At 35.9% G+C, this 25,078-nt stretch overlaps 6 protein-coding genes across 9 annotated transcripts; 2 read left to right on the forward strand and 4 right to left on the reverse strand.

Moving 5' to 3' along the window:
• The first annotated feature begins 199 nt into the window (after positions 1-199).
• Positions 200-6,579, forward strand: LOC136350893 (E3 ubiquitin-protein ligase MARCHF6). Of its 3 annotated transcripts, none has more exons than XM_066303043.1 (7): positions 200-322; positions 728-961; positions 1,400-1,626; positions 1,907-2,059; positions 2,208-2,327; positions 2,677-3,786; positions 3,882-6,579. In XM_066303043.1, the coding sequence occupies exons 2-7, from the start codon at positions 822-824 to the stop codon at positions 4,784-4,786; spliced, it is 2,655 nt and encodes an 884-aa protein (XP_066159140.1). In that variant the 5' UTR covers positions 200-322; positions 728-821; the 3' UTR covers positions 4,787-6,579. The 3 variants fall into 3 exon arrangements, with proteins under 3 accessions (XP_066159140.1, XP_066159139.1, XP_066159141.1); XM_066303042.1 differs by lacking the exon at positions 200-322 and adding an exon at positions 363-543; XM_066303044.1 differs by lacking the exon at positions 200-322 and adding an exon at positions 363-543 and having other exon boundaries at positions 2,680-3,786.
• Positions 6,580-7,772: 1,193 nt separating this feature from the next.
• On the reverse strand, positions 7,773-10,258 carry LOC136351014 (glycoprotein-N-acetylgalactosamine 3-beta-galactosyltransferase 1-like). The gene is made up of 7 exons (XM_066303243.1): positions 9,922-10,258; positions 9,675-9,808; positions 9,399-9,619; positions 9,192-9,333; positions 8,976-9,135; positions 8,179-8,400; positions 7,773-8,129 (listed from the first exon to the last, which is right to left on the reverse strand). The coding sequence occupies exons 1-7, from the start codon at positions 9,943-9,945 to the stop codon at positions 7,857-7,859; spliced, it is 1,176 nt and encodes a 391-aa protein (XP_066159340.1). The 5' UTR covers positions 9,946-10,258; the 3' UTR covers positions 7,773-7,856.
• A 163-nt stretch (positions 10,259-10,421) lies between these two features.
• On the reverse strand, positions 10,422-18,126 carry LOC136338687 (glutathione hydrolase 1 proenzyme-like). 2 transcript variants are annotated; one of them, XM_066281318.1, is made up of 10 exons: positions 17,694-18,126; positions 15,684-15,836; positions 15,409-15,629; positions 15,156-15,348; positions 14,501-14,707; positions 14,210-14,444; positions 13,967-14,157; positions 13,636-13,873; positions 13,458-13,574; positions 10,422-11,472 (listed from the first exon to the last, which is right to left on the reverse strand). In XM_066281318.1, exons 1-10 carry the CDS (start codon positions 17,753-17,755, stop codon positions 11,311-11,313), a joined length of 1,779 nt encoding a protein of 592 aa, XP_066137415.1. In that variant the 5' UTR covers positions 17,756-18,126; the 3' UTR covers positions 10,422-11,310. The 2 variants fall into 2 exon arrangements, with proteins under 2 accessions (XP_066137415.1, XP_066137416.1); XM_066281319.1 differs by lacking the exon at positions 17,694-18,126 and adding an exon at positions 16,627-16,770.
• Positions 18,127-18,911: 785 nt separating this feature from the next.
• On the reverse strand, positions 18,912-21,157 carry LOC136350990 (uncharacterized). Its single transcript, XM_066303191.1, has 6 exons — positions 21,087-21,157; positions 20,952-21,021; positions 20,210-20,365; positions 19,928-20,030; positions 19,658-19,805; positions 18,912-19,497 (listed from the first exon to the last, which is right to left on the reverse strand). The coding sequence occupies exons 1-6, from the start codon at positions 21,095-21,097 to the stop codon at positions 19,356-19,358; spliced, it is 630 nt and encodes a 209-aa protein (XP_066159288.1). The 5' UTR covers positions 21,098-21,157; the 3' UTR covers positions 18,912-19,355.
• A 280-nt stretch (positions 21,158-21,437) lies between these two features.
• Positions 21,438-23,144, reverse strand: geminin. Its single transcript, XM_066281338.1, has 5 exons — positions 23,005-23,144; positions 22,871-22,941; positions 22,705-22,811; positions 22,114-22,378; positions 21,438-21,822 (listed from the first exon to the last, which is right to left on the reverse strand). Exons 2-5 carry the CDS (start codon positions 22,928-22,930, stop codon positions 21,733-21,735), a joined length of 522 nt encoding a protein of 173 aa, XP_066137435.1. The 5' UTR covers positions 22,931-22,941; positions 23,005-23,144; the 3' UTR covers positions 21,438-21,732.
• A 90-nt stretch (positions 23,145-23,234) lies between these two features.
• On the forward strand, positions 23,235-24,765 carry Vps16B (Vacuolar protein sorting 16B). Its single transcript, XM_066281331.1, has one exon. It carries the CDS (start codon positions 23,478-23,480, stop codon positions 24,654-24,656), a length of 1,179 nt encoding a protein of 392 aa, XP_066137428.1. The 5' UTR covers positions 23,235-23,477; the 3' UTR covers positions 24,657-24,765.
• The last annotated feature ends 313 nt before the right edge of the window (positions 24,766-25,078 follow it).

Consider the following 25,078-nt stretch of genomic DNA (forward strand, 5'->3'; position numbering starts at 1 on the left):
TCAAATAAGTAATAACCGTATTACTATTGCAAATAATTTTAACTAACGAATGCGGATAACGATAGTTCAACGCATGCTGATTGCAGTTAACTGAACGATACGCACCCGAGTTTAGTCGTTAATCGAATATTTCTTCTATTAAGCGATGTCGGCTTTCCACCGATTACCATATTTTGATGCCAAATATGCATCGTGCGTCGGCGCGTATATGGTGACGTCTTCTTTCCGTTTCACTTTCTGGTTCCACTTTTGTGTAGATATTTTGCACAGCATGTGACGAAGGTTTGAATGCGCCCAATCACTAATGACAATTGGCGAAGTGGTAAGTGATCAAAGTAAGTAAATGATGACTTTATTTTTTTTGACATTGACATTTTTGACAAAAAAAATATATTGTTTACTACTAAACGCTCAAAACTAAGGACTTTCTGACCCTTTGAAACAAATTTTGAGTCAATAGAAATCTAATCATACAATAAACAATTTTCCCATCCTTCCAAGGAGTAATGCAACAACCCAAATTTTGAACCTTAGAGTCTCGCGGTAAGTTTCTACCTATAACTGCATTTTAAAACTTGTCCTTCAATGGAGAAGAGACACGCAATACTTTATCAAAATTATTTAATAATATTGGCAATTTATCATTCCAATTCATCAAACAGTTATCAATTGTTTATTGTTACTGTGACGTTTTATTAAGTCTATGACAAGAGGATTTATTACATAGGGTGCAGAGCCCTATTCACAGGGTCAACAGTTAAGAAGGTGTCCATTCGGGATACCGTCCCGTTAGTATTTCAATCATTTCATTGCAATTCAACATGTCAGAAGAATTGTCCAATGGGGATATATGCAGAGTATGTCGTTCAGAAGGTGGCTCTGATCGTCCTTTGTTCCATCCTTGCATTTGTACTGGAAGCATCAAGTGGATTCATCAAGAATGTCTAGTTCAATGGATGAGGTAAGCAATACTTTTGAACCTATGATAAACATGAACCTGCAGAATTATTAAACCGGCAGATAAAGTGCCCTACATACATACATGTCTAATATCACCATTTAGATAATAACAGAGCCTAAAGCACGACATGGTACAGGCACCTAAATACAAAGTGGTAACTACTGATAACTACATTTTGACTGCTACTTGGCTCTGGCCATAATTGGGCCTCTTATAATAAAATATTCAATAACTGATATTGTGTCACACAAGACAACACCACATTACAAGACCCAGGAAGAAACTTTCTTGAGATTTCAATTTCATTTATTGGTATTTTGTTACTTGTGCATACTTAGGTACCTTACAACATCTTTGAAAACAAAATTTGTCTAATTCCAATTAAATCTTTTTTTTTTAGTTTTAAATTACACTGCTGCATCTAGTTTCTGTTCACAGGTATTCAAGAAAAGAATTTTGCGAACTATGTGGCCACAAATTCTCATTTACCCCTATCTATTCTCCGGATATGCCTAGGAGACTACCAGTAAAAGACCTTTTGTCTGGTTTATTGTCATCTGTAGCTACTGCAGTCAAATATTGGCTGCATTATACTTTGGTTGCTATAGCTTGGTTAGGTGTGGTACCTTTGACAGCATGTAGAATTTATAGAGCTTTATTTGCTGGTAAGTCATAAATTTGAATTTCATAATAGGTATCAGATATAGTATGAATTTTGATCTCTGATGGAAGCTATTTAAAACAATTTTGTCATTTTTTAACTTTATTCCAATTTATTTATTTTGTTATTGAACAAATACTGCATATAATTTGAAAATTGCAACAGATCAATGACATCATGAACAACAGATTTTGCAGTTTTTGTGTCTTCATGACATTTTGTTTGCTTCCGCATGCAATTTATCTTTCCCAATAATTGTATCAATTGCATTTTTTCTATTATAGGCACTGTTGATGCCATACTTACTTTACCATTTGAAATGTTGTCCAGTGAAAATGTGATAAGTGACATATTTCATGGGTGTCTTGTAGTCTGCTGCACCCTGCTGGCTTTTGCAGGTTTGGTGTGGTTAAGAGAACAAATTCTGCATGGTGGGGGTAAGTAATAATTTATGCATTTTATTGATAGTCAACAGAATTATATACTCACTCCTATAACTTCATACCTACACTCAAGTGTCTGATTGCGCTGGCGCATGATTAGTGGTTTTAATAATTACCATTACAATTACATATTTAAATTTAGGTCCAGATTGGTTGCAACGCGACGACATTGCGCCCGAGGCCGAAAATCCTCCCCAAGCCCTCCAAAATATTCCTGAAGATGTACAGGAAAATGTGGTGAACAATGTTCCCGTAGAAGAACGTAAGTATTTATAAAAAAAAGTGTTTTATGCAACACAGCAATGAAAAGATGCAACATGGTACTTTTCTAGGACTGCAATCATCAAAATTGATTTTTAAATGAAACTGTCCAATTTTTTTAAATTTAAGTAATTGTTGATAAATTTACAGTAGACGCAGTTTGTAAACTATTTAATACTGAATAGTAGGTGCCTATCTAAATATCATTGGTCAGAAATACTTCTATTGAGTTTATTAATCCTTGAACAAGACGTTTTGAATTAATGTGCAGTTATAAAAAAACTTAAATGATCATAAAATATTAATTTGACCTGATAAGTCTAGTGTTGCAAGTTATCTTCATTTTTCAGCAGAGGAGTTCCAACAGAACCAAGACGGCAACGTAGGTGAAGATAATAACTGGATTCCCATGGAATGGGATCGCGCCGTTGAAGAAATCACCTGGGAACGTCTTCTAGGTTTGGACGGTTCCCTCATGTTTCTTGAACACGTTTTTTGGGTGATCAGTTTGAACACTATTTTTATTATTATTTTCGCCTATGCCCCATACCATATGGGAGTGCTCACTCTTAGTCTCTTCAACCTTCAAAAATACGCCGCTGAAAGCCATTTCGAGGGTCTGTTGACCACTTTACTTGGATATAACAGCGTTGGAATACTTTTCCTGGTAATGCATCGAATATCTGGATGGTTAGGATTACTTAGCGCCAAAAGAATGTTGGGGCTTTGTTACGTTGTTGTCAAAGTTTCAATGCTGTCGGTTATAGAAATCGGTATTATTCCGTTGGTGTGCGGTTGGTGGTTGGACATATGTTCTTTGAACATGTTTGAAGCTACTCTAAAAGATCGAGAAGCAAGCTTTAGAGCAGCCCCAGGTACTTCAATTTTCCTTCATTGGCTGGTGGGTATGGTTTATGTGTATTATTTCGCTTCCTTCATCTTACTTCTTCGAGAAATTGTACGACCAGGAGTATTGTGGTTTTTACGAAATTTTAACGATCCAGATTTCAGTCCAATTCAAGAAATGATCCATCTCCCCGTGTTGGAGCATATCAGAAAACTAATTATATCAGCGGTAATTTTCGGAAGCGCAGTATTGGTCATGCTTTGGCTACCCATCAGAATAATTAAATTGAATTTGCCATCGTTCCTACCATATACGGTATCTTTAAATTCAAACGAAACTCGAGTGAATGAGCTCAGCTTAGAGCTTTTGTTACTTCAAGTGGTTCTGCCCGCTCTTCTCGAGCAGTCACATACGAGAGTTTGGTTGAAAGCTTTCGTTAGATGGTGGTGCAAGGTTATGGCGTGGATCCTGGATTTGCATTCATATTTGTTGGGGGATCAAAGCAACAGTGATGGAAATAGAAGAGAGAATAATGGGGATCGGCAAGAAAACGTTGCTGGACAAGGCTTAGGCGCTGCACATCAGGCTTTGTTTCTGATGGAACCGCCCACTGGTGAGTTTTTATTTTGTGTTATTAGATACATGGTACGTAAGTCATTGGTAAATACCGATACAACACTTTAATAACTTGATATGTTTTATTTTCAGGATATCAACCCTACGAACGTCCAAAACTCTTCCACATCAGACTCTTTTTTTTGCTAGTCCTAGTATGCTGGTCCCTCGTCCTGTTCTCCGTGGTGGCTGTAATCGTTCCAGTGTGGTTGGGCCGTCGCGTGATGGCTTTATGGTTGGTCGGCGCTCCGCCGCCGGGTCCCCAAATATCCGCATCTACCGATAAAACCGAAGTTAAAGTTCACGAATTATACACTTCGGCTTGTGGTTTGTACCTTTGTTGGCTGGCTACCAGAGGCGTAACGTTGGTCCTCAGTTGGTTGCCTCAAGGGCGAGCTGCGATGATGGAAAGGTTGAGACATTGGGGTTACTTAGGCTTGAAAACCTTCGCTGCCAGTGTGTTGTTACTTGGCATTATTCCGCTGCTTTTTGGTCTCCTCTTGGAGTTGGTTGTCATAATCCCTTTGCGAGTTCCTATCCATCAAACTCCGATATTGTTCATTTGGCAAGACTGGGCTCTGGGGGTCCTTTACACGAAAATCGCTTGCGCCGTTACCATGATGGGTCCCGATTGGTTCCTTCGCGCTGCCATTGAGCGAGTCTACAGGGATGGTATCAGAGACATGAATTTACAGTTTGTTTTCAAAGAGTTAGCTCTACCGGTGATAGTATGCCAAGGTTTCGCGTTGGCTGTGCCCTATGTAATAGCCTACTCTATCGTCCCGATGTTCGTCAGCAACTTACAGCTTAGGAATCTTATCGCCCGACGATTATATCCATTTTTGCTGCTACTAGGATCGGCTAATGTAGCCATCGTCTTGCAAATTAGGCAGTTCAAGAATTTGTACGAGCACATTAAGAACGATAAATATTTAGTGGGACAACGACTGGTCAACTACGATCATAGGAAAGCTAAAACTCAAACTGCCTCGACTTAGAGATTTGATAGTTTCTTAGGTTGTTAATCAAAGGTTGGAATTTTGATTTGTGATTCTGTTGTGGTTTATTTGGAGTAAAGTGATGAAAATGTTATGGGAAAGTGATGAAAACGTTCGTGGTTCCATTTTTAAGCTCCAAAAGCATCATAACTGAAACCCTAGACTGAACGAATAAAAGCTTGTATCAAGTTTGTTTTGTTGATAATTTAAATTGAAGGTTCTATTTTGTTAAACGGGACATGAATGTTAATAGTTTTTCAATTTTTATTAAACATTCTGATTGTTATTCATAGAACGGTTTTCATTTTCCGGTACATCTGACTTGCAAAAGGCTTGAAGAATGGTATATCTATTTTTGTGAATGTGAATATAAACTGATATTTTTCATAACTTAAAATCCTCTCCATTCTAGTATTTCTGTGATATAAGCTGACATAATAGCTTCAAGAAGGAATATGGAAGGATATGTCGTTAGCAATTACGTATACAAGATTGCATTTGTGTATAGACGTGGTGGATTTCTGTTGTATATTTCGAGGGGAGCTCAATAATGATTATTCGACAAAACGTAAAATGTTCCCCAGATTTCGCATCGCCAAGACGCTTCGACTGGTCCTGTACACTAAATTTCAGTTCGGAGAAATAAACTGTCTTTTCATCTATGTCCATTTCAATAAGCCGCCGTTTTCATACATAGAAGCAATTTTGTAGATAAAATATTGGCCTATACAGGGTAAATCGCCTGCCCTGTGTACGGCCATAGTTGGTCATATTCTATCTTATTGAAATAGTTCCTCTGATGCGGAGTTTCTAATTTTATTTGAAACCAACGGCCACATCGAAATATTAATTATTTCGACATCACTTGAATATTGTCATACTTCTAGAATATTTCTTTTAAAATTTTTATTTTTGTCATTGGTTTAAACTACCACTAACGACTCTGCTCTAGTGAAACTACCTTTACGAGTGATCTTTTTTAATTCTTCGAATTTTCTAACGACACCAATTCATTACTCTTAAGTCATGGTTAGTCATGGATACTCTCTATTTTGTGTCACTTTAAATCAGTTTTCTCAAGTTTGTTATATGAAATAATATAAGTAATACTTAAAACTAAAAAGGAGCCACTTTTTCATACGCTTATGGGCCGATTTTTGTTTTGAGTATTTCATTTGGGGGATACTGCACTAACATGAATTAGTTAGAAAAAAAACTCATCGGAATGTTACTTTAACTAATCGACTATCTAATTAGTTCCCTGACTAAAATAACGTAACACGTTCCTATGCGACAAAATGTTGAGATCGTCCACGTTATGATAATTTCTTGTTAGCATATTAAGAGTTATTCGTTTCACAAAGCAAGAAAGTATCAAATTTATTACCGCGGTTCATGAAGTAAGCGGACGAAGTAAATTTATTTTTGCGCCACCTCAAAAACATCATTTTTCTCCTGATTTACAAAAATAGTGATATAGTGAAGAAGTCGCTGGCTGTAAGGTGCCACAGTCGACGGCAAGGCGGCATTTTGCGGCCTTGTTTGTGTGATTAAATGGTCACTTTCTTGTCAATTGATGAACATAAGTTGATTTATTTTTGCGATTTAGTAGCACACCTTGACAGAGAATTAACTGGATTAACCCGTTTCCGTTGAGATTACACATTCACGTTTCCATTATAAATAATATACGGATTGTAAATATAAATTATAGGTCATGGATGTACATTAGGTCATATTATAAATCATGTATGGTAATTGAGATCTGTAGATTTATAAAACTTCAAGACGAATTTTTGCATTTTCTTTCGTTACCAGTTGCGCCTTTTAATTTTATAGCTGCTTAAGTACCAGCGCCAGTAAGCTGTAAATTCATCCCCACATTTTAAGAACGTTCGAATCAAAATAATAAATAATTTTTATTGGGTTAATGCTAAATAAACCCGAGAAATGGGTGGCCGTGGGTGCGAATTTAATAAATTAGTACGAAGGTTGTACGCATGGCCATCTCAAACCTCATTGCAATTTGCTAAACCCTGTATGTTCTTTGAAATTCCTGAATTGCGTTGGTTTTTATTCAACACGTAAACGCTGTGACTCAGCAGTTTCTTTTAGCATTACTTCTTTATAAAATTGTTGGTGAGGACTGCAATATAATTGGAACGTCAGTGTTTTACTCGCCTGTGACAAAAATTATAAGTACAAAAGAAAATAACAATCTATGAGCAGTCACGTGGGCCACATTCGCGTATTTTGCGATCGCCCCAAACTTGATGTGGTGCCATCTACACATCACCACGTTAAGTATACCTTTGTAGGTTTTTCTTTGTTGTGGCGCCATCTCGGAGCGAGTACCCAAATCGAGCATTGTCCTATAGAAGAACTCTGCAATAGTTTAACAGCTAGTGCTCTGTATTGTGTTTAGGTCACGCCAGTAGTCACGAGAGAACGAAATGACTTCATCCAACACAACACTTTTTTTAGAATTTTTTTCACCTCTAAATAAAATGAATCATTTCATTTTAAATAATTAACAAGAAAGATAATTTCAAACACGATCTTGGGACCTTAAATTGTGTGAGCACGGTTTTTTTCGAACTAATCGCCTTTGATGGGACAAAAGGAAACATGCTCGTATATTAGCTTTAAATCTGTAATCTCACTTCAACACACACTTATAACTAAAGTATGTGTGCACACATGTACTTATGTTTTCTGACCACTTATAAGTAGAAATTACCTTTCATAAAGTCAACACTCATTCACTCTGATTGTAGAAAGTATATAATTAATTAAAACTATCTTTACAAACTGGATTATAACTACCAGTGGTTTCAAAATATTTTTCTTACTAAGTAGCAAATAAAACAATACATCGCAAGTTGATTTTATTATATGTATATATATATAGCATGTATGTACATATATATATATATAGCATGTATGTACATATATATATATATATATATATATATATATATATATATATATATATATATATATACATGCTAATTTCGAAAATGATTTTAAATCTAAATTTACTCGTAATCGTTCCAACTGGGTTTTCTATTTATTTTTTTTTTTTTTCCGCAACCTTCTCCACTTTGGCCAATTTGGTTCTAGGTTCAATGATCGAGGTGGTTGAATGTGAATCCGGTCGAGACTTTTTCAATTTGGTAAAATTCACAGTATTATTGGGATCACCGAAAACCACTACGTCAAAACTGGGAATATACGATAACCCGAACGGTTTTACGTGATAGATTAAATATTCTAACAGATACATGTTTTCCGGTTTTACGTAGTGCATGGAGATCAAATTATCTGAACAGCATTCAAGACCCTAAAAAATAGTTATTTGGCTTGTGGAAGATTCAGGCCACGCAACATACTTCTTTAAAAGGATAATAAATGTAGCTCCAGAACCAAAAATCTTTGCCGAGATTTCCTGGAATTAAAAAATTATCGATGTATAAGGGAAGAAAGGAGCTGCGTCCTTGTCTATCTCTTGAATCTCCAGCGGTTACTCCAACAGCCTCCAAACATCGGCCCATTTCCGCATCTTCGGCACCTGTATTGTCTTTTTTGCATTTCTTTGGATCTGGCAACGATTCCTACAAATAATATTGAAACTTTTTACCTGCTAATAGGGCTAAGGCCTATTTGTTCCATTATGAATTAAAATGTAGCGCGACTCGGCTAAATGTGCCCTATACGAATTTTTTTTTTTCATTTGGGGTGTAATTTTGTTTAATTGTGTAAATTAGGAATAAATCACGCATTTGATGGTTTGAACACTTGAAATTATTTCAAGGGCTGTTTTTCGATACGATAAGTGAAGACGAAAAAGTGGACCGTCTGCACCACTAACATTTTTCAGGTCTTAAATCAAAATGTTGTCGCATCATAAACGACTTAGTTATTGTTCCTAATTAAATTTTAAAGTTGACTACTATAAATGTCATGCCTGGATTTTGACTCTATCAACGCATAGCTCGCGTTAAAAGCTTCCTGCCCTAATAATCCAAATAACACACCCGGTGATTCAATTACCTACAGCATCTGGGTAACACTAAAACCACCATGTCGAATGTTATGAATTAAAACGGGCTTCATTTCCATAAAAATTACATCGGCGCCAATATGACATTAATGCACATACTGCTTGCATGGCCTAAGATGAAAGTACCTCTATGAATCTCCTTAACGCCTCTTTGCTAAGCACATATCCAGCTCCTCCACTCATATAACCTTGCTTAACTATAGGTTTGAAGCGGAACCCAAAGTAGACTGGTTCCGATTTTGTGTGATAGTGAAGCATGTATCGCATATTCTCGACAATAGTATAGCTAAACATTTGTCGGTTGTTCTACGTTCAGAAGAAAAATTTAACCTAAGGGCTTACGTGTCATCATCAGCTTTATAAAACCAGTCGACCTTATCGTAATAATTGTCATACGCATATTTGAACGCTGCTTTGGTTTTCCCCCATAAATTGGCTCGGTTTTCTATTACATTAGGTAATGCCACAGATGGTAGTGAAGGATCTGGAGCAAAAGGGAATTGAGATCTCGCATGTCATGGATATTCTATTGAACTATAGGGTAGGCACCTTCTTTGGTGCTCATAAAGAGCAAATAATTGCATCTTTTACCCCAGGTGGCTTTTACGTGTTTGGCCTTTGATTCGTGGTTCTTTGGACCAGTCATAATCCAACAGAGTACCTTTACTTCATCGTAGAGCTGTTGGGCCATCGACCCATTAGTGAAACTATCGTGATCGCTTTCGTTGTGGCCTCCGATCTCCGAGAACCCTTGGACATCTCTCTCCAAACTTGTATTTGCGAAAGTAGTGTTAAACAAAATTTTACTTAAGGGTAAGTACGCACTTGAAAAGTGAGAAGCTCCCAGGCAGGTTGATGCTACCAAATTGTGTAATGATTAAAATTCCAATTATGCTACCAATCCCAAGGCCAGCCAAGAAGTATTCTGCGTTTGGAACTGTCCTAAAAATTCTGTTTCTCTGAAATGATAAATAATTGAATTTGCGGTACTTTGGAACTTCTCGGTATTCAGCCAGGTACCAGAGAGGAAAACAATACTCCGCAATTGCCGAAAACGGAACGAAAAACTTACCGAGAAAGATTTGAACTTGTTCATGTTGGTGCTTAATGATACAGATGATTCCGTTATTGTAAATTCAAATTGAATAAAAAATTTTATTGTCTGCAAGAAATGGTATTTTTCATTCCTCCAAATATGGACTTGGTCTTACTAAAGTACATTGTAATAGTGACACTGAAAACGTGTTAGAAATTTTTCATTGCGATAATTATTATCTTATCACTATATTACCAACGCGTTTAGCATAATTAGTTGCTTTAAAAGAAAAATTTAAGAATTCGTTAATGCGAAAGGCCTCGAATTATTATTAGCTGACTGGAATGCAGGGTTTTTAAAAAAGACTCTTCTTTTCATCAGGAGTACCAAAAAATAAACAAAAATCCTCATTAATGAACCAAAACGACCAGGCAGGATGATAAAAGACGGGTATTATCGAAGGATTTTGCCGGTTTATGTTAATATTATTATTACCTCGTGTTTTATTAAAGTAAATATTCAATAGTACAATGGTCTTACCCGTATCAATGTTTATTGACAAAAATCAACATACTTTACAGATTTTTGTTCTTTTCCGTTCTCTGGAACCAGATACAGAGCTTAATTTGCAAGTTCAAAAATGGCAAAGGAACATACATCTCCCTTTGGAAATTAAAGGAAAATCCTATGACTACTAAATATGATTATAATTTTCCCTCTGTTTGCGGCTTAATATGATCGTTCGCAAACGGAGCAAATGAAACACCCGATTTATTTCATTTTCTTTATTTCACTAAAACGCATTTTTCATAAATCTTTGGTTTACTACGTATTCGGAAAACTTATTATCATGTCCTCCTTGCCACCAACGGGGACCGGAACCAACCGGACGTATGGACATTCGCGCATTTATTGTAATTGGCACACATATGGGAGGAAGGACCAAATAAAGCCAGTATCAAGTTCAAAAGTTGGATAATAATCGTGGTCTAATAGACAGCGACCGAAGTTTTCAAAACTTGTAAGTCTTATAAATAACACACTTTTAATTAATGTAGATAACTATTCCAATATTTGCAATAAGCATTATAACATACAACATCACAATGCTAAAAATGGATTAAGCTTAGGTAAACGGTGTATTGCATCTATAAACACTGTCTAGATTTCTACGCAAGATTGGTTAAAATACCTAAACAAGGACGCACCTCAATCGTAATTGAATCTTTGCACGTTAAACTCAAAGATTTGCTCGCATCTATGAGAATATTTAAACAATTAATATAAAAAAAAAAACTATATATAAATGTAACATTTAAACGTTTTCAGGAGATACGCGAACCTAAGAATGTTACTTAAACCATAATTCTCAAAATACAAAGTTATGACATTCATTTCGAGAATTCGCAGTTATTAGAGATTTTTTTAGTTTTGAAGATATGAGATGTATCCCCCTCTCCTCTCATCATATGCGGCAAAAATGCCATCCTTTGCCGAAACGGAAATGACTGCAGAAAATCCATCTGCGGTGGGCGTGTACTTCGATTTGTGCCCTATAGCTGTCAAATTGGCCACGATCTCTGGGTACTGTTAACAATTATAAGGTGTCAAATTCAGTGCGGCTGTTTCGCTGCTGCACGCGTGTAGTTTTAGCGAGTGCAAGCGAGAGGCAATTACGGGATCGATAAGTGCGAGGGAGACAAACTACCGTTGTTGACTTGCAAGTAGTACCTCGCAAGTGGAGGACGGATGTAGCGTACAATATCAGACAAAATTAATTTGATTGGGAAATTTCTTCTGAAGTTTCTTATGTATGAGCTCCTTATTAAAATGTCTTTACTTATCTTGTGTATACAAACAACAATAGAATGTTTCGAATGAAAAAGTACGTTATTGGGTTCGATTCAATAAATATTTGCGAATGTTTAAAAGTCTGCAAGTTGTTGTGCAACAAAATTAAATTGATCATTTTAGCTTTTCCATATTTTCTTGGAATTCGCCGTCGGAAAATTGCGCGTTGATTCTGCACGCTCTCTAAAATACCCAGTGGAAAACGTCTTTCTGTAGGTCTCAAAGAGAAAATTATTCAAACTTATAAAGCCGAAAGAAATTAAATATTCACAATTGAACAATGTAACGTGTCGAAACAAGTCGTTCCAGTTATTATTAAAAAATTTTGGTTTTATGGTTGTGCAGTGAACCTAAAACTGGGTAGTCAAAGAAAAAAAAACTACAAAAACGATGGGTCGTCGAGTAAAAAAAATTGAGCCAGAAAAATCCATGGTTATCAGCATCCGAAATTCCAGCCGAATTAGTGAACTGTAATGTGTCATCCAGAACAATTCAATGACGGTTGATAAAAGCTGAATTTCCAGGAAAAAGGCCATTAAAAAAACCTGCACTATCCAGGAAGAATAGGCAAGCAAGAATAGTATCTGCTAAGCAATATTCAAATTGGAGAGCGGGGGCTGGAAGGAAATTTTATTTAGCGATGAATCAAAATTTTATTTATTTAAATGTGATGGTTCGCCATTTGTTCATCGCCCAGTTAACCAAAAATTACACCTCCAGTGTGTTTCGCCCACAATAAAACATGGAGGAGGGAACGCGATGGCGTGGAGCAGTTTTTCTGGATTCGGCGTGGGTCCTATTCACAAAATAAGCGGAAACACGGATCGATCTATCTATTGTAATATATTGGAAAATGCGATGTTTCCGTTTGCAGAGTGGGAAGTGTCTGTTAAATTTATTTTCCAGCATGATAATGATCGCCAAATTGGTTAAGGAATGACTTGTCGATCGCAAAATTAATGTTTTAACGTGGCCTGCTCAATCCCCAGATCCCAGTCCAATAGAGAACCTTCGGAAAACAGTAGAGAATAAAATTCGACTAAAGATCATCACCAACAAAGATCAGTTATTCGCGTTAAATACTAAAATTGTGTTTTGTATATTAGATTTGGCCACGATTTTGTATATATTTTTTTAGGTCGATTTAATGTTGTCGCAAAAATTGTACATAATATTTTTAGACCATTTACTATTTTTATTTAATGGTAGGTAAATAGCATTATAATTTAAATTCAAATAGATAGTGGCTATTTGAACAATACATTATAGAAAAATTTAATATTTCCTTGTTAAATTATTTACTTTTTTTATTAATCCATAGTCAATTTAATTTTGTCGTATACTGCATGTGTTTTTAGAGAACACAAATTACCTGCATAAATTCCGTTTTATTTTTATAATAAATTAACGTCATTAAGATTATAAACCGCAGCTGCTAGAAAATTTATCTTTTCTAAAAACGAGGTATACAGAGCGTGCTCAAACCGATCACCCCCTCGTGCTAAACGAAGTGGAATTCTCTATGAACATTATTTGGCACGTCCTGCGTAATGATTCGTCCTCTGACTAGGACGGACTGCTTGCAAGTCCACGACGGTAGCTCATCTCTCTCGCACTTATCAATCATTGCGTAATTGCCTTTTGCTCGCGCTCGCTAACACTCAACGTGTGCGAAAGGTGCTCTATATCGGACATTGTTTAAACAAAAAAAATACTCATACCGCTAAATCAAATCCCTCTTCATATTCGATCATCATCGGAAACAGCTGATGATGAATTCGCTTCTGGGACGTTGCTTCTGATAAATTTATATTAAACCAAAGATGTTTGTATATTAGCTAAAAATTAAATAATAATGAACACGGATCTTAACTACACGAGTAATGCGGAAAAACTTACAGATGCGACAACTGTGGTAATTTTGGTACCTCCGGCTGCTCCCGTTACCAACACCACGTCCCTGTCTTTCAAAATAATGGACGGAACCATCGAGGAAAGCGGTCGTTTCCCTGGTGCAATAAAGTTACTTTTGGACGGAGGGATGTTGAAACCGCTAGTTATATCCGGAGATGAAAAGTCGTCCATTTCGTTATTCATAATGATTCCCGTTGAGCTTGAGGCGAAACCCGCTCCAAATCTACGAAAACGGGGGGTTGGATTTAGCCGTAGATTATCAGTGTGAAAAGAGCCGCCTCCCCCTTAAAATAAAAATAAATGAATCTTTCCTTACACGAAATTTATGGTACTTGTAACCGAAATAGCATCTCCATTAGGGGCAAGGATGGAAATTTGCGCAGTTCCATGATCCTCCACAATTTCGGCCTCTGCACCGTAATATGTAACGTCCTGACGTGTTGTCGTGTCACTTATTTTCGTTCGAATTTCCTTGGCGAATGCTTTTGAGGTGAGATTTCTAATTTCCTGCACCACAGTGGATAATCAGCAAAGATCGACAGCTTCTTAATCTCCATACCTCTGCGACATCTACAAATCTATCATCGCCCAGCAACGTCCGGTGTCCATAAGCAAACTTGAACGTTTCGACTATTCTCTGGAAATCTCGTATATTAAACAAATCGCTCAAATCTAAGAACCCGTCCAGGATATTCAATATGAACGTTAATACAACTCCGGAACCTGGCAATGGCGTGGTAAGTAGGGTGTGATTACCGCTCAAGGGGGCTTGTATTGGTTCTTGCCACACAGGTCTAGAACATGTCCGTGGTTAGTTTAGATTCCCAGTGAGGTGACATCTAGCACTTACTCGTATTGGAGGAGGTCGTCGGTTTTGATGATTCCCCCGTTTTCCTGGACATCTTTGACAAAACCTTCAACCAATGACCCGTTTCTGCTATAAAGGGCATCAGCCCCCTCCGCAGCGATGAGCTCTAGGGATTTAGCCAGTCTTGCTCGTTTTACGTACTGTCCTTCTCGGTATGTTTTGTTTGTGTCCGGGTCGATAAAGGACTCTCTATTTTACATATTTTTTAAACGGGCGGTTAGTTAAGTAGGTGTGCAGGTAAACTTTAGGTAATCATTATTTAGCTTTTTCCACCCCAAAAAGGTCATATGGAAGTAGACCCCGAAAGAAGTTTGATGAGGAAAGGCGAAGTGACCCCAAAAAACGATGTCACAATTACAGCTTAGTAGACTCTCAACCTTCATGATCAATGGAACCGCTTTAATTCCGTTTAAGGGAGGCGTGAAGGTCTTTGAGGCCTGCAGATGGCTTAAGCAGCTTTGTGCCTGCCACTTTTTCGAATTAAACAGTCAATCAGAGCAAATTATACGGAGAATTCAAAAACGATCCTCCCAATTAGTGAGGTATTTGGTGTCTACTTATTGAACGAATCTCGTTAAGCGAAATCGGTAAAAGTAACCAAATCTTAAGAGTATCGAACCACAATAACATTCCGTACCTTAGAATTGGATCTCTGTATAACAAATCAAGCTTTCCTTTGAAAGTGCGCTCTAAAAATTTCGTCACATAAATGCCGTTTTTACATAAATCGATAGTCGGTTCTACCAAAGTTCTCCAAGGCAGGGAACCGTACTTTTTGTGAAGGTACCAATACCCTTTCAATTCCCCTGGCACCGCCACTGCCAAGCCACCTAAAAAAAAAAAAATTGTTTTTAGATATTTTCTCGGATTTGTGTTTCGTCACGACAGGCCTTTTTGTGAGAGATTGGAATCGCCATTGAACATGGTTTCATTGGCGTCCAAAGGTGCGGTTTCGCGCGCATTTAAACTCATTACTTCACCGGTTTCCTTCTTATAGATTGTGAGCAAAAATCCTCCCCCCAATCCCATGCTTTGAGGCATGGAAACTCCTTCGCAGAAGAGGGTGGCTATTGCCGCATCTGCCACCGATCCCCCTTTAGCGAATATCGATCTAAATTCACGCGAATTAGCTCTGATCGAGTCAAAAGGAGAATGGTAATGTTACTTTCCGATGTCAGAACATCCGTATCCATTCGTAATTACAGCTCCGGTGAATGGGTGGTTTTTCCCGATGAAAAATATCCATAATAAGGCCACGACCAAGGCTACGATTACCAAAGCGGCCACGCCAAAGATTACCATTTTGCGTTTTGAAATTCTGGAAAAAAATATCTTTTATTTACAGAACGAAACGATCTATTAAAAGATCTTGTTTTATGGCTGTAAAGCAAACAGATAATATTATGTAATTGTTAGACGAGTCGGTCCTGGGATGTGACGATTAATTTCGCATTACCCTATCACGACTCCAGCGATACGTTAATGAAATTGCTTTAATTCCGAATTGTAAGTCTGACGGTAGATTTATTTGCGCTTTCTCAGGTGATAGTGAGGTAAAAAGCTTTTTTTTGGAATTTTACCTTGACCGACATGGTTAATTTATTGTTAAAAATAGATCCACTATCTGCAACTAGCCTTCTATATACTGCCGTTAACATATCGTCAATGTAAATTATGTTATACTAGATGCGTGTATAGAACCGCGAAACGTGTCAGGTTTTATAGTTGTTTTGTGACGCTTGGGGTGACTGAGATGTCGGCTTCAGAAGACGAATGAAAAATTTTGAGAAAATTCTGTATTTCAGCAAAGTTTTATCCTGGAATAACCGCATTCAGGAAATGCTTTCGATTCATCGGCCCTTTCTTTTGTCGAAAATTTTAAGCGACTGACGAAGTGCGATTTGGGGGTGAAACGTCCTTAAAATTATATGAGTTTTCTTGATCCCACTCTAATTCGCAACGAAATTTTAACAATATAATGGTGAATTTAATTTTATATTTTTTTATTCTCTCGTAAATTTTCCGATAAACCGTTCGTTATTGAGAAGAAAATTATGATTTGATGTGGGCACCAATCGCATCCAGCAAAAAGAAATGATCTGCCTTACCCTAGTAAAGGACCACGCAAATCTGACGTCATTCGAGTTTATGCAGTTTGCAAATTTTTGGTGTATCTCATTTTCCTTTGTGGTAATTCGAACAAGTTGATATTGCTATTCGTCGAAGAACCCCCAAGAAGATTTCCAAATCGTATTATCCCTCATCGTGAAACTTTGCTAATTTTGAATGGAGCGCCCGAGAAACGCGTTTATATTACTGCGTTAGAGCAGAGTAGAGGCGAATCCATACTAATTGAATTTAATTCATATTTTGCGAAAAGCAAATTCTTTAATAAAACTGTTAATAACAGCCAACAAACCAATCTAACAATTGATTCACAGAAGTGCGCTTTAATGACAATACTTACTTAAATTTAATTTTTATTATCAATGTTTCAATGCGGTTGTGAGGTCTATTCTAATTATAGATATACAGGGTGTTCCATTCAAAGCTGTGATTAAGTATTGCTCAAAAGCGGTGCGTTTCATGAAAGAGTTTCAAACGGAATTTTTCCGGTAAAGAGAGGGGGGACGCGTCATGAAGACAGTGACTTTTAGCCAAAACGTCACTTTAAGGTCATTTCAAGGGCGACTTTTCTTTTCACGAGGCGACCCCGTATTCTCCCACAGATCCTTGTAGATCTTCGAAAAAGGAATATCTTTTATTTGAACGATTTTTTTATTAGACGCTTTGCTGCCTTGAGTTGTCCTTGATTTTTGTCCAATTTTTGAGATTTGGTTTTCTAAAAAAATTTTGCAACGCACGTCCTGTTTTAAAACTCATAACAATCCTTCTGTCTAATCAAAAAATATATACATATATTTATTTTGATTAAATAGTAGTATTTTTTTAACTTTTAAAAGAACACCCTGTATGTGCATTACTATCTTACGAACGAAAAGAGCTTGAATTGGAAAAGGCATTTAACTTCTTTCAAACATTTAAGCTACTTCTCTCAATCACAAGTGAATTACTGGCGAATTTGGTTCGCACTAATGCATTTATCCCCTTTACGTGTTAGCTCTCCCCCCTATATCCCGTATGATGTTAATGTCAATATTTGGAAAAAACTTACGCCGTCCTCATTTTCCCCTCACTACCGCTTTCCAAAAACTGGCAACTGAATATGTTTACCATGTGATTTCCAAGTAGTGTCTTGCCTATTTGTCAATATTAAGCGTCCGACACTAATAACGGCAATTTGCATGAAATCTGATTGAAATCAACCTTTTGATCATAATAAAACCCGAAAAGCAATGTTGGTTAATGCTCGAAACATGTGGCTGAACTGCTACAGCTGCTGGCAAAATGAAGTAGGATTTGATTTATTATTTAAAATTCGTTAATTGCTATAACGATTCCTACAATGTAATAAATGGAAAGGTCAAACCGACAATACCGATGGATTTTTTAATGCGGCGCGAATTTTAATTTGAAAATTGGTTCCGTTGTAGTATTTGAGTGATGGTACCGAAAGCGAGCCGAGTCGGTAATGTCCCACTTCGCTTGTTGGATATCAAGACTGAAAGCGAAAATTACGTTACGTTACGTCGCCCATAGTAATGTTTTATTACATGGATTTTAAATGAATTCGCATTCGATATACAGAGTGGACAAGTAATAACCAAATCATACGTAGTTTCCTAAAGTGGTTATTTTTCGTAATACTTTCCTATTTGCTAAACTAAGAATTTTCATTATATTTCACAGTGACAATTGTTTTTTCGGCTTTTAAACAAATTAAGATATGGGATAGAAGTGTCATGGTTTTATACCCAGTATATTACGAATTATTATCTTAATAATATATAATAAAAGTGAAGCTTTTCCCATTATAAGATTTTTATTGTTTTATTTTCGCGAATCTAATTGTAATCACCCACAAATTGTGTGTCTAATGATATTAAAAACCGAACTGATTTATGAAAACCAAGGGACGTTCGAAAATTACTTTACTAATTTATTTATTTCCAATCAATTAACTACGTTTTAATGAAGAAACATATATAAGGTACGCAAAGAAAAAATCTACAAAATAAAAACGGCGTAGCAAATTTTGGGCTTTTTTAGATATCTTCGCATCCCTTCGGCATTGGTCTGAAAAAGGCATTTTGTTGCATTATGCTGCTTTGCCATAATTTAGCCGACCTTGCATCTCTTACATTTCCGAATTTATGTTGAAATTGAAAATGAAGTAGGTACCTATTGATATACAGTGTGGTAACTTTAACTGGAATAAATGCGGCGTCTACACGGCATTTGATTTTTAGCAAAATTGCTTAAACGCGTCATATTTTATTTTACTCGATACACTTTTTGACAGTTTTCTGATGGTACAAATATCAACTCCTTAGCTAGGGTGGTAGTTATCCACGAAAGTCTAAATGAAAAAGGGGTAATGGTGTATAACAATCGTGTATAATGTACGTTGTCCTTGGAATGTGTCTGCCCTGTTTTAGAGACTGCGAGAGACCACAATCTAAAACGGTTTAGATTAGTACTTACCTACCTGCAACTACGCGCAATTATAAAATCAATTATCGATGAATATCTCTCTTCAAGTTGCAATGATTATCTTTCGACATTCTTAAAAAAAAGTATTCCTTGATTACTAGTTAAGAGACAGAACCAACTACAATTCTTTTCATCATAAATAAATTATTACATCTACTAAATAACAATAATACGTGAGAATAGCTATTACTAGTTAATCAATTGTCAACACTACATACGCCAATTACTTGATATTACCACACAATGTGGATATAGCGTAATCTGAAATGTAACACATTCGAGGCAAAATTTCCAGTTCTTCTTCAGTGGCTGCTCTTATGGAATGAGCCGACATTATATTCGGTCCAGTCATTCTACCAAATGCCCTGTAAGGAGGTCAAGTTTTCTTCACTATTAACTTACAAAGCTTTCGACCGTTCAATTGAAAATAATAGTAGATCAAGGTTAAAGATATTATAATAATTGATGATATATAATTATTGAGGATTATTGAGGCCTATTGAAGAAGGACGGATCCTAAATTACCTCAAATTTTGTTCAAAATGAAAGTTCTCAATATTGATATGACTTGCGTTGGAATAATACACGAGCTGCATTATTGGCCCTTTTTTGTCCTTTAGGAGCATTGTATTCTCAAACGGAACTCTTCCTGGTGTCATCGACACGACGCTTCCTAAAAATTAATTGATTGCTATTGATACAACAATAAAATCACCTACAAAACGGATACCAGTTTATATGCAAAGAACCTTAATAGTTTTATTTAAATTTTGACTTCAAACCAATTACTCTCACCGAATACTTGAAAGTAGCAGAATTGGTTTTGGAATATTTTTCCATATTTGATGACCCGCTCAACTGTTCCAGTCAAAACAACGATACTCTCTGATTCGGTTTCCTGTAAAATGGTTAATAGTGAAGATGTTTACTAGTTCCCTGCCGATTGATTGAAATATTGTATTAACGTTAATGTAATTGATTAAAAAAAATCATTCTTGTGGAGGATCTCCAAAAAAAGAACATTTCAGTATGAGATTTCCAACACTAATCGCGAAATTAAAAGTGTGTTAGACTCACTCTCGTATGTTTAGCCCTTATTCCTAAACGGTCACTTGTGCCATCATTAGCAATTTCGACATCAGATCCGATGTTCTGTTTATAGTCATAAATGCGGGGTTTGGGAATGGGCAATACACCCAAATTGCTTGAAGTAGATGAGGAGCTTCTATGTGGCTAAATTAAAAATTACAAAAAAAACCTCTTAAAACATTTTGAAATTGTAGAAACTGGAATTCTTTGCCCATTTAAGCGAGTTTGAATCTTTACTGCGTTTCGAGATTCCTTCACTAATCAATGAAAGAAATTTATTCTGCAACAAATTATGTAGCATTGCATATTTTTTCGCGTAGAATACGTTATTAGAGCCCGGCTATGAGAAAAAACTTGATACTCATCAGTTACCTTCGTATACCTACCTATTTGGGTTTCGTTCGTCCCAATAGAAAAGCGCAAGGGGCAAGTAGATCCTCAAAGTAAAATGCTTTGTACAACTGGTTATAAATAAATATCCTACACATTCAGCTACGAGAATTAGATAGATATGTTTGTTTTTTAACGAAGAAACCTTCTTTACTGATAACAATAAACTTTTTCAAGTGTAAAGCGACTTTCAGAAATAGTGTTAAAAGAACCGAATTGCCGCAATTTTAAAAATCCTTACTCATAATCAAACAGTTATTTGAATCACTCTAGGATTACTCTCAGGTATTTAATATACGAATAATATGATTCCATAATAAATATAACACAATATTCTCACCCGGCCTAAAGTTCTGTTTTGGGAACGCCGATCGGGTATTTGTGCCGTGTTCTCGTCGGGAATAGAATTCCTATATAATTGTGAAATAAAACGTATTTAGAAAGCATTGTGTTGGCTGAATTATTGCTATAGCACCTATAAAACATCTTGCGTACAGTAATTAGCTAAATTCTTTCTCCGCTTCTGTTAGCGCAAACCAATACGCACGAAAATGGCGGCGCTTGTCAGATTTTCAAAAACAATTGCCGACGGTTTGGCGACTTGAGACTTTGTGTGCATTGTTGCCAAGTTGTAAATAAAATGACAGAACGTAGAGAATTTGTAAATTTTTGAAAAACTTTTGGCTATTTAACCATCACTGCATCTCTTACAGTTCTTGCCGCCTCTATTTTGAGTCTGAGATCATTGATGTCGACGCTCTCGTTTCGGGAAATCACGAAATAGGTCAGTAGGTGCTTATAAATAATCAAATAAAGCTCCAATCCATACAAATCAAATATTCTATATTTAATAAGGATTCACATTTAAACAAACCCAGATCCAGATATAAGTATGAACTAAAGACCACAAAAAACTAAAAATGTGATATGTTTTGGTGATGTTACAAAAATTTAGGTACAATAGATGTACTAGCAAGTTTTAGCCTGAATTACACTTTAATGTAAACATTGCGGCTTCATAGTCGACAAACGAATTCCTAAACCTAAATCATGATCATCAGTCATAACAATGTGTTTGCATTGAGAATTTAAGGCAACAGAACTATCGGTATGCTAATATATTAATCATTCTCAGAAGCATTATTTTCTTCTGAGTTTTCTTTGGTTTTCTCTGGAGACGGTTCACCATTATCATCTTCATCAAGCATTTCCTGAAAATAAAGAGATGTGACGTTCAATTTAGATCACTTTTTATTTTCCTCTTAGGAAATCATAAAATTTTTGCATAAAATTCCGAGACAAATTAAAAAATTATGGGAGATGAGGGCCATGTGATTGTTAAATACAGAGGTCAAATTATTACATTACTCCCATGAAAACAAAATTTGAGAGCTTATTGAACCATTCTCAACAAATCAAAGTTTATACTAATAAGACAGGGAGCTTAAGGAAGAACTGTACTTGAGACCACAAAACAAAATGAAATGGAAAAAGGTTCTTACTTGAAAAACTTTTACTAAATGTCGAGATTCCTCTAGCATTTCCTTGCATATTTTATTTTCTTCTTGTAAATGTTCAATGTTTTCTTTTAACTTCTCAATTTCATGTAAACTGGTATCCAAAAACTCTTGTCTTTTTTCTGCCAATCTTTTCCAATAGTCACTTGATGCTTCTTCACCTGTTAGATCATCAATGTTGGTAATGTACTTTTCAGTTTGAGTTTCCTGATTCACAAGCATAGGTTTTGACTTTTTAACTTCAGTTACTCTAAAAGAAAAATGATGTGTAAGACCTAGATTCAGTGAAGAAGTACGCAGAGAGGTCTACAGCAAAACTATAACAAACTTGCTTTTAAACATGGGTCACAAGTGCTTTCTTAGCAAGACGTGGGAGTTAATTTAGAATCTATAGAATAAGAATTTACATAAGTCATCAAATCAGTTATTTATCAATGTTATTAGTAGTTTTACTAATCTTTAAAGGTTTTTAAGATTTTTTTTGCCAACTGCAAACATGTCATTTATAACATATTGACATAGAGACAGTGATAACTAATTTGAAAGAAATTGTAATAATAGTCCAATATCACATACAAAGGCTTCAAGTCCTTGCCTACCATAGGCCTTCCGGCCAAGTTCTCTTTGTCGATGGCTGTAGGTTGAATGGTTCTTAAACTTTTCCTTGTGTTCTTGACATTCTCCTTAAATCGTTAATAAATGAGAAGAAAGCATAAACAATGAAAAATTATTTGCATTTTACCTGCTGCACTTCTGGATCGATTTTAATAAGGACTTTTTTGGATTGATCAGTTTTCATCATGCTTCAATGACCTAGTCGATACCAATCGTATAAAATGAATTTTACTAGTAAGTCGTTTTGTTATTAAAAAATACCTAATATAAACACTGGAGAAAATAATGGAAATAAAAGTGAAAATTGGCGGTTTTGTTAATCCTTGCATTCATTGACATGAGTCATCCTATGTCATATCATGACTAACTGTCACTGTTAATCCTCAAGGTTGAACGTCAGAGACAAACGAGCTCTTTAATGATATTTTTTGCCATGTCATTTGTCATATTCAGCTGGTACGTATATTTATTATTATTTTGATTTCTATGTTGTTTTCATCTTTCACAATACTTTTCAACGAACTTTTTCGTCAAAATTCATGAAAGACACATAAAGAAAAAAATATAGGTAACATCTATGGGTTAACCAATATCTATTAACATATACAGCATGTGCAGAAATATAAGAAGTAGTGACAAGTTTTAATGAATCAAGACCAGAATACCCTCTCACACAGAGTTGTTTCTCGACAAACCAATCAAAGCAGCACGTTATTTCACTAGAAACAACCAACATGCACAACTCTGAGGATGAATTCTGGAACAGCAGCAGCCATTCTGGATTCAGTTTTGAAGATGAAGATGAATGTTTAACTGCCAGTGCTTCGAGTGATATCTTATTCAAAGTAGCCCCAGAGTTATCATCAGGAGTTCCCATATATGCGCTTATCTCCAAAACTAGCTTAGATTTCATATTAAATGACATTGTTTCAACTTATCAAGCAGCCGCTCCCACAGTGGAGGATACAATCAGGAGACTGACCAATGGCCAGAATTTTGATTTAAGTGCCTATATTAGATTCAGTGATAAAATTAAGCTATTAGAGAAAACTTTAGAGACATGTGATGCCAATGTAATAATCAAAGTGATATTGTTCTTAAAGGCCACATTAAAAAGTAATATTTTTTACCATCAGCTTTCTAAGTTGAAGGTGGCTGTCAAACATTATGCTCACTACTTATTAATGCGAAGTCAGTTTGACAGCGTCGCAGATTTGTATATGGCCACAGGAAACAGCTTCAACACAAAGCACTTATATTACCTAATCGGACAAGGTGTTACAAACAAATCTATTTTATCTAAGAAACTGGAACAATTTACAATGGAACATTTACAAAGAGTACATTCCAGTGACGATAAACTAGAAATGCATGATCACATTAATTTAATCAAATTTCAAATTGAACACAATTTTGATGCAAAATCTGTAGTCTCACAACTTGCAGTGTTGTTCAAGCACGAATTAACAAATCACAAGGGGCTGGAAAAGTCATTGGAATTTAAAAAAGCATTTAAAATAGATGAGATGGCTTATGACTGGACATTGCTAAATGTCTTAGCATCCATGACCCTTTGGATGCACATTAACGACATATTCCTAAAAAATAATTGGCTGAACAAAAAACGAGTTTTAAAAACATCAATATCTCCAAGTGTGTTTTTACTTGGGCTCAGTCGCCACAATCCACCTAAGGATGTGCTGGAGACCTTTTTGGGTTGCATATCTGATGTAGAAAAAGCACTGGAGATTGCCAATAAATTACAGTGCCATGCTTTTATCATTCAAAGTTATGTGACTCAAAGAGACAGATTAGCTTTACTGACGTACAAAGAAAAAGTTCCGTTTCAAAGTCCAGACTATTGCTTAATAGAGAGTGCCTTGCAGTGTTCAACAAAACAGTGGAAAAATTAACTTTACCTATTAATAGTAGTTTTGTTGCTTATGCTATTTTATGAAAATGTGTATTTTTTTATACTTAAGTATTTATTGGAAAAATATTAAAATATATTAATTAAATTTGTATCCATGTGTGTTTGTTGTCTGCTTGAACCTTATACCACCCACCAATTTATGTATTTTTGTCAATGGAATATCAGTATCTTACTATTTTAATTGCTGCATAAAACTATAACAAAAAGTACGTTTTCTTTCTTGAGAACGGTTCATTTAATCAATATTAATCAGGAGTACCCTCTGTTAGTATTTAATGCTTTGCCAGTAAATTGAAAATAATATTAGAAAAACGACACGAACGTAATCACTCGACATTGGCAGAATTAAATTTCAAAAAGTTCGTGTTAAAATTATTATCTCGTCTGCAACTCGGCCGTAAA

This window comes from Euwallacea fornicatus, chromosome 4 (assembly GCF_040115645.1).
Source record: "Euwallacea fornicatus isolate EFF26 chromosome 4, ASM4011564v1, whole genome shotgun sequence".
NCBI classification, from domain to species: domain Eukaryota; kingdom Metazoa; phylum Arthropoda; class Insecta; order Coleoptera; family Curculionidae; genus Euwallacea; species Euwallacea fornicatus.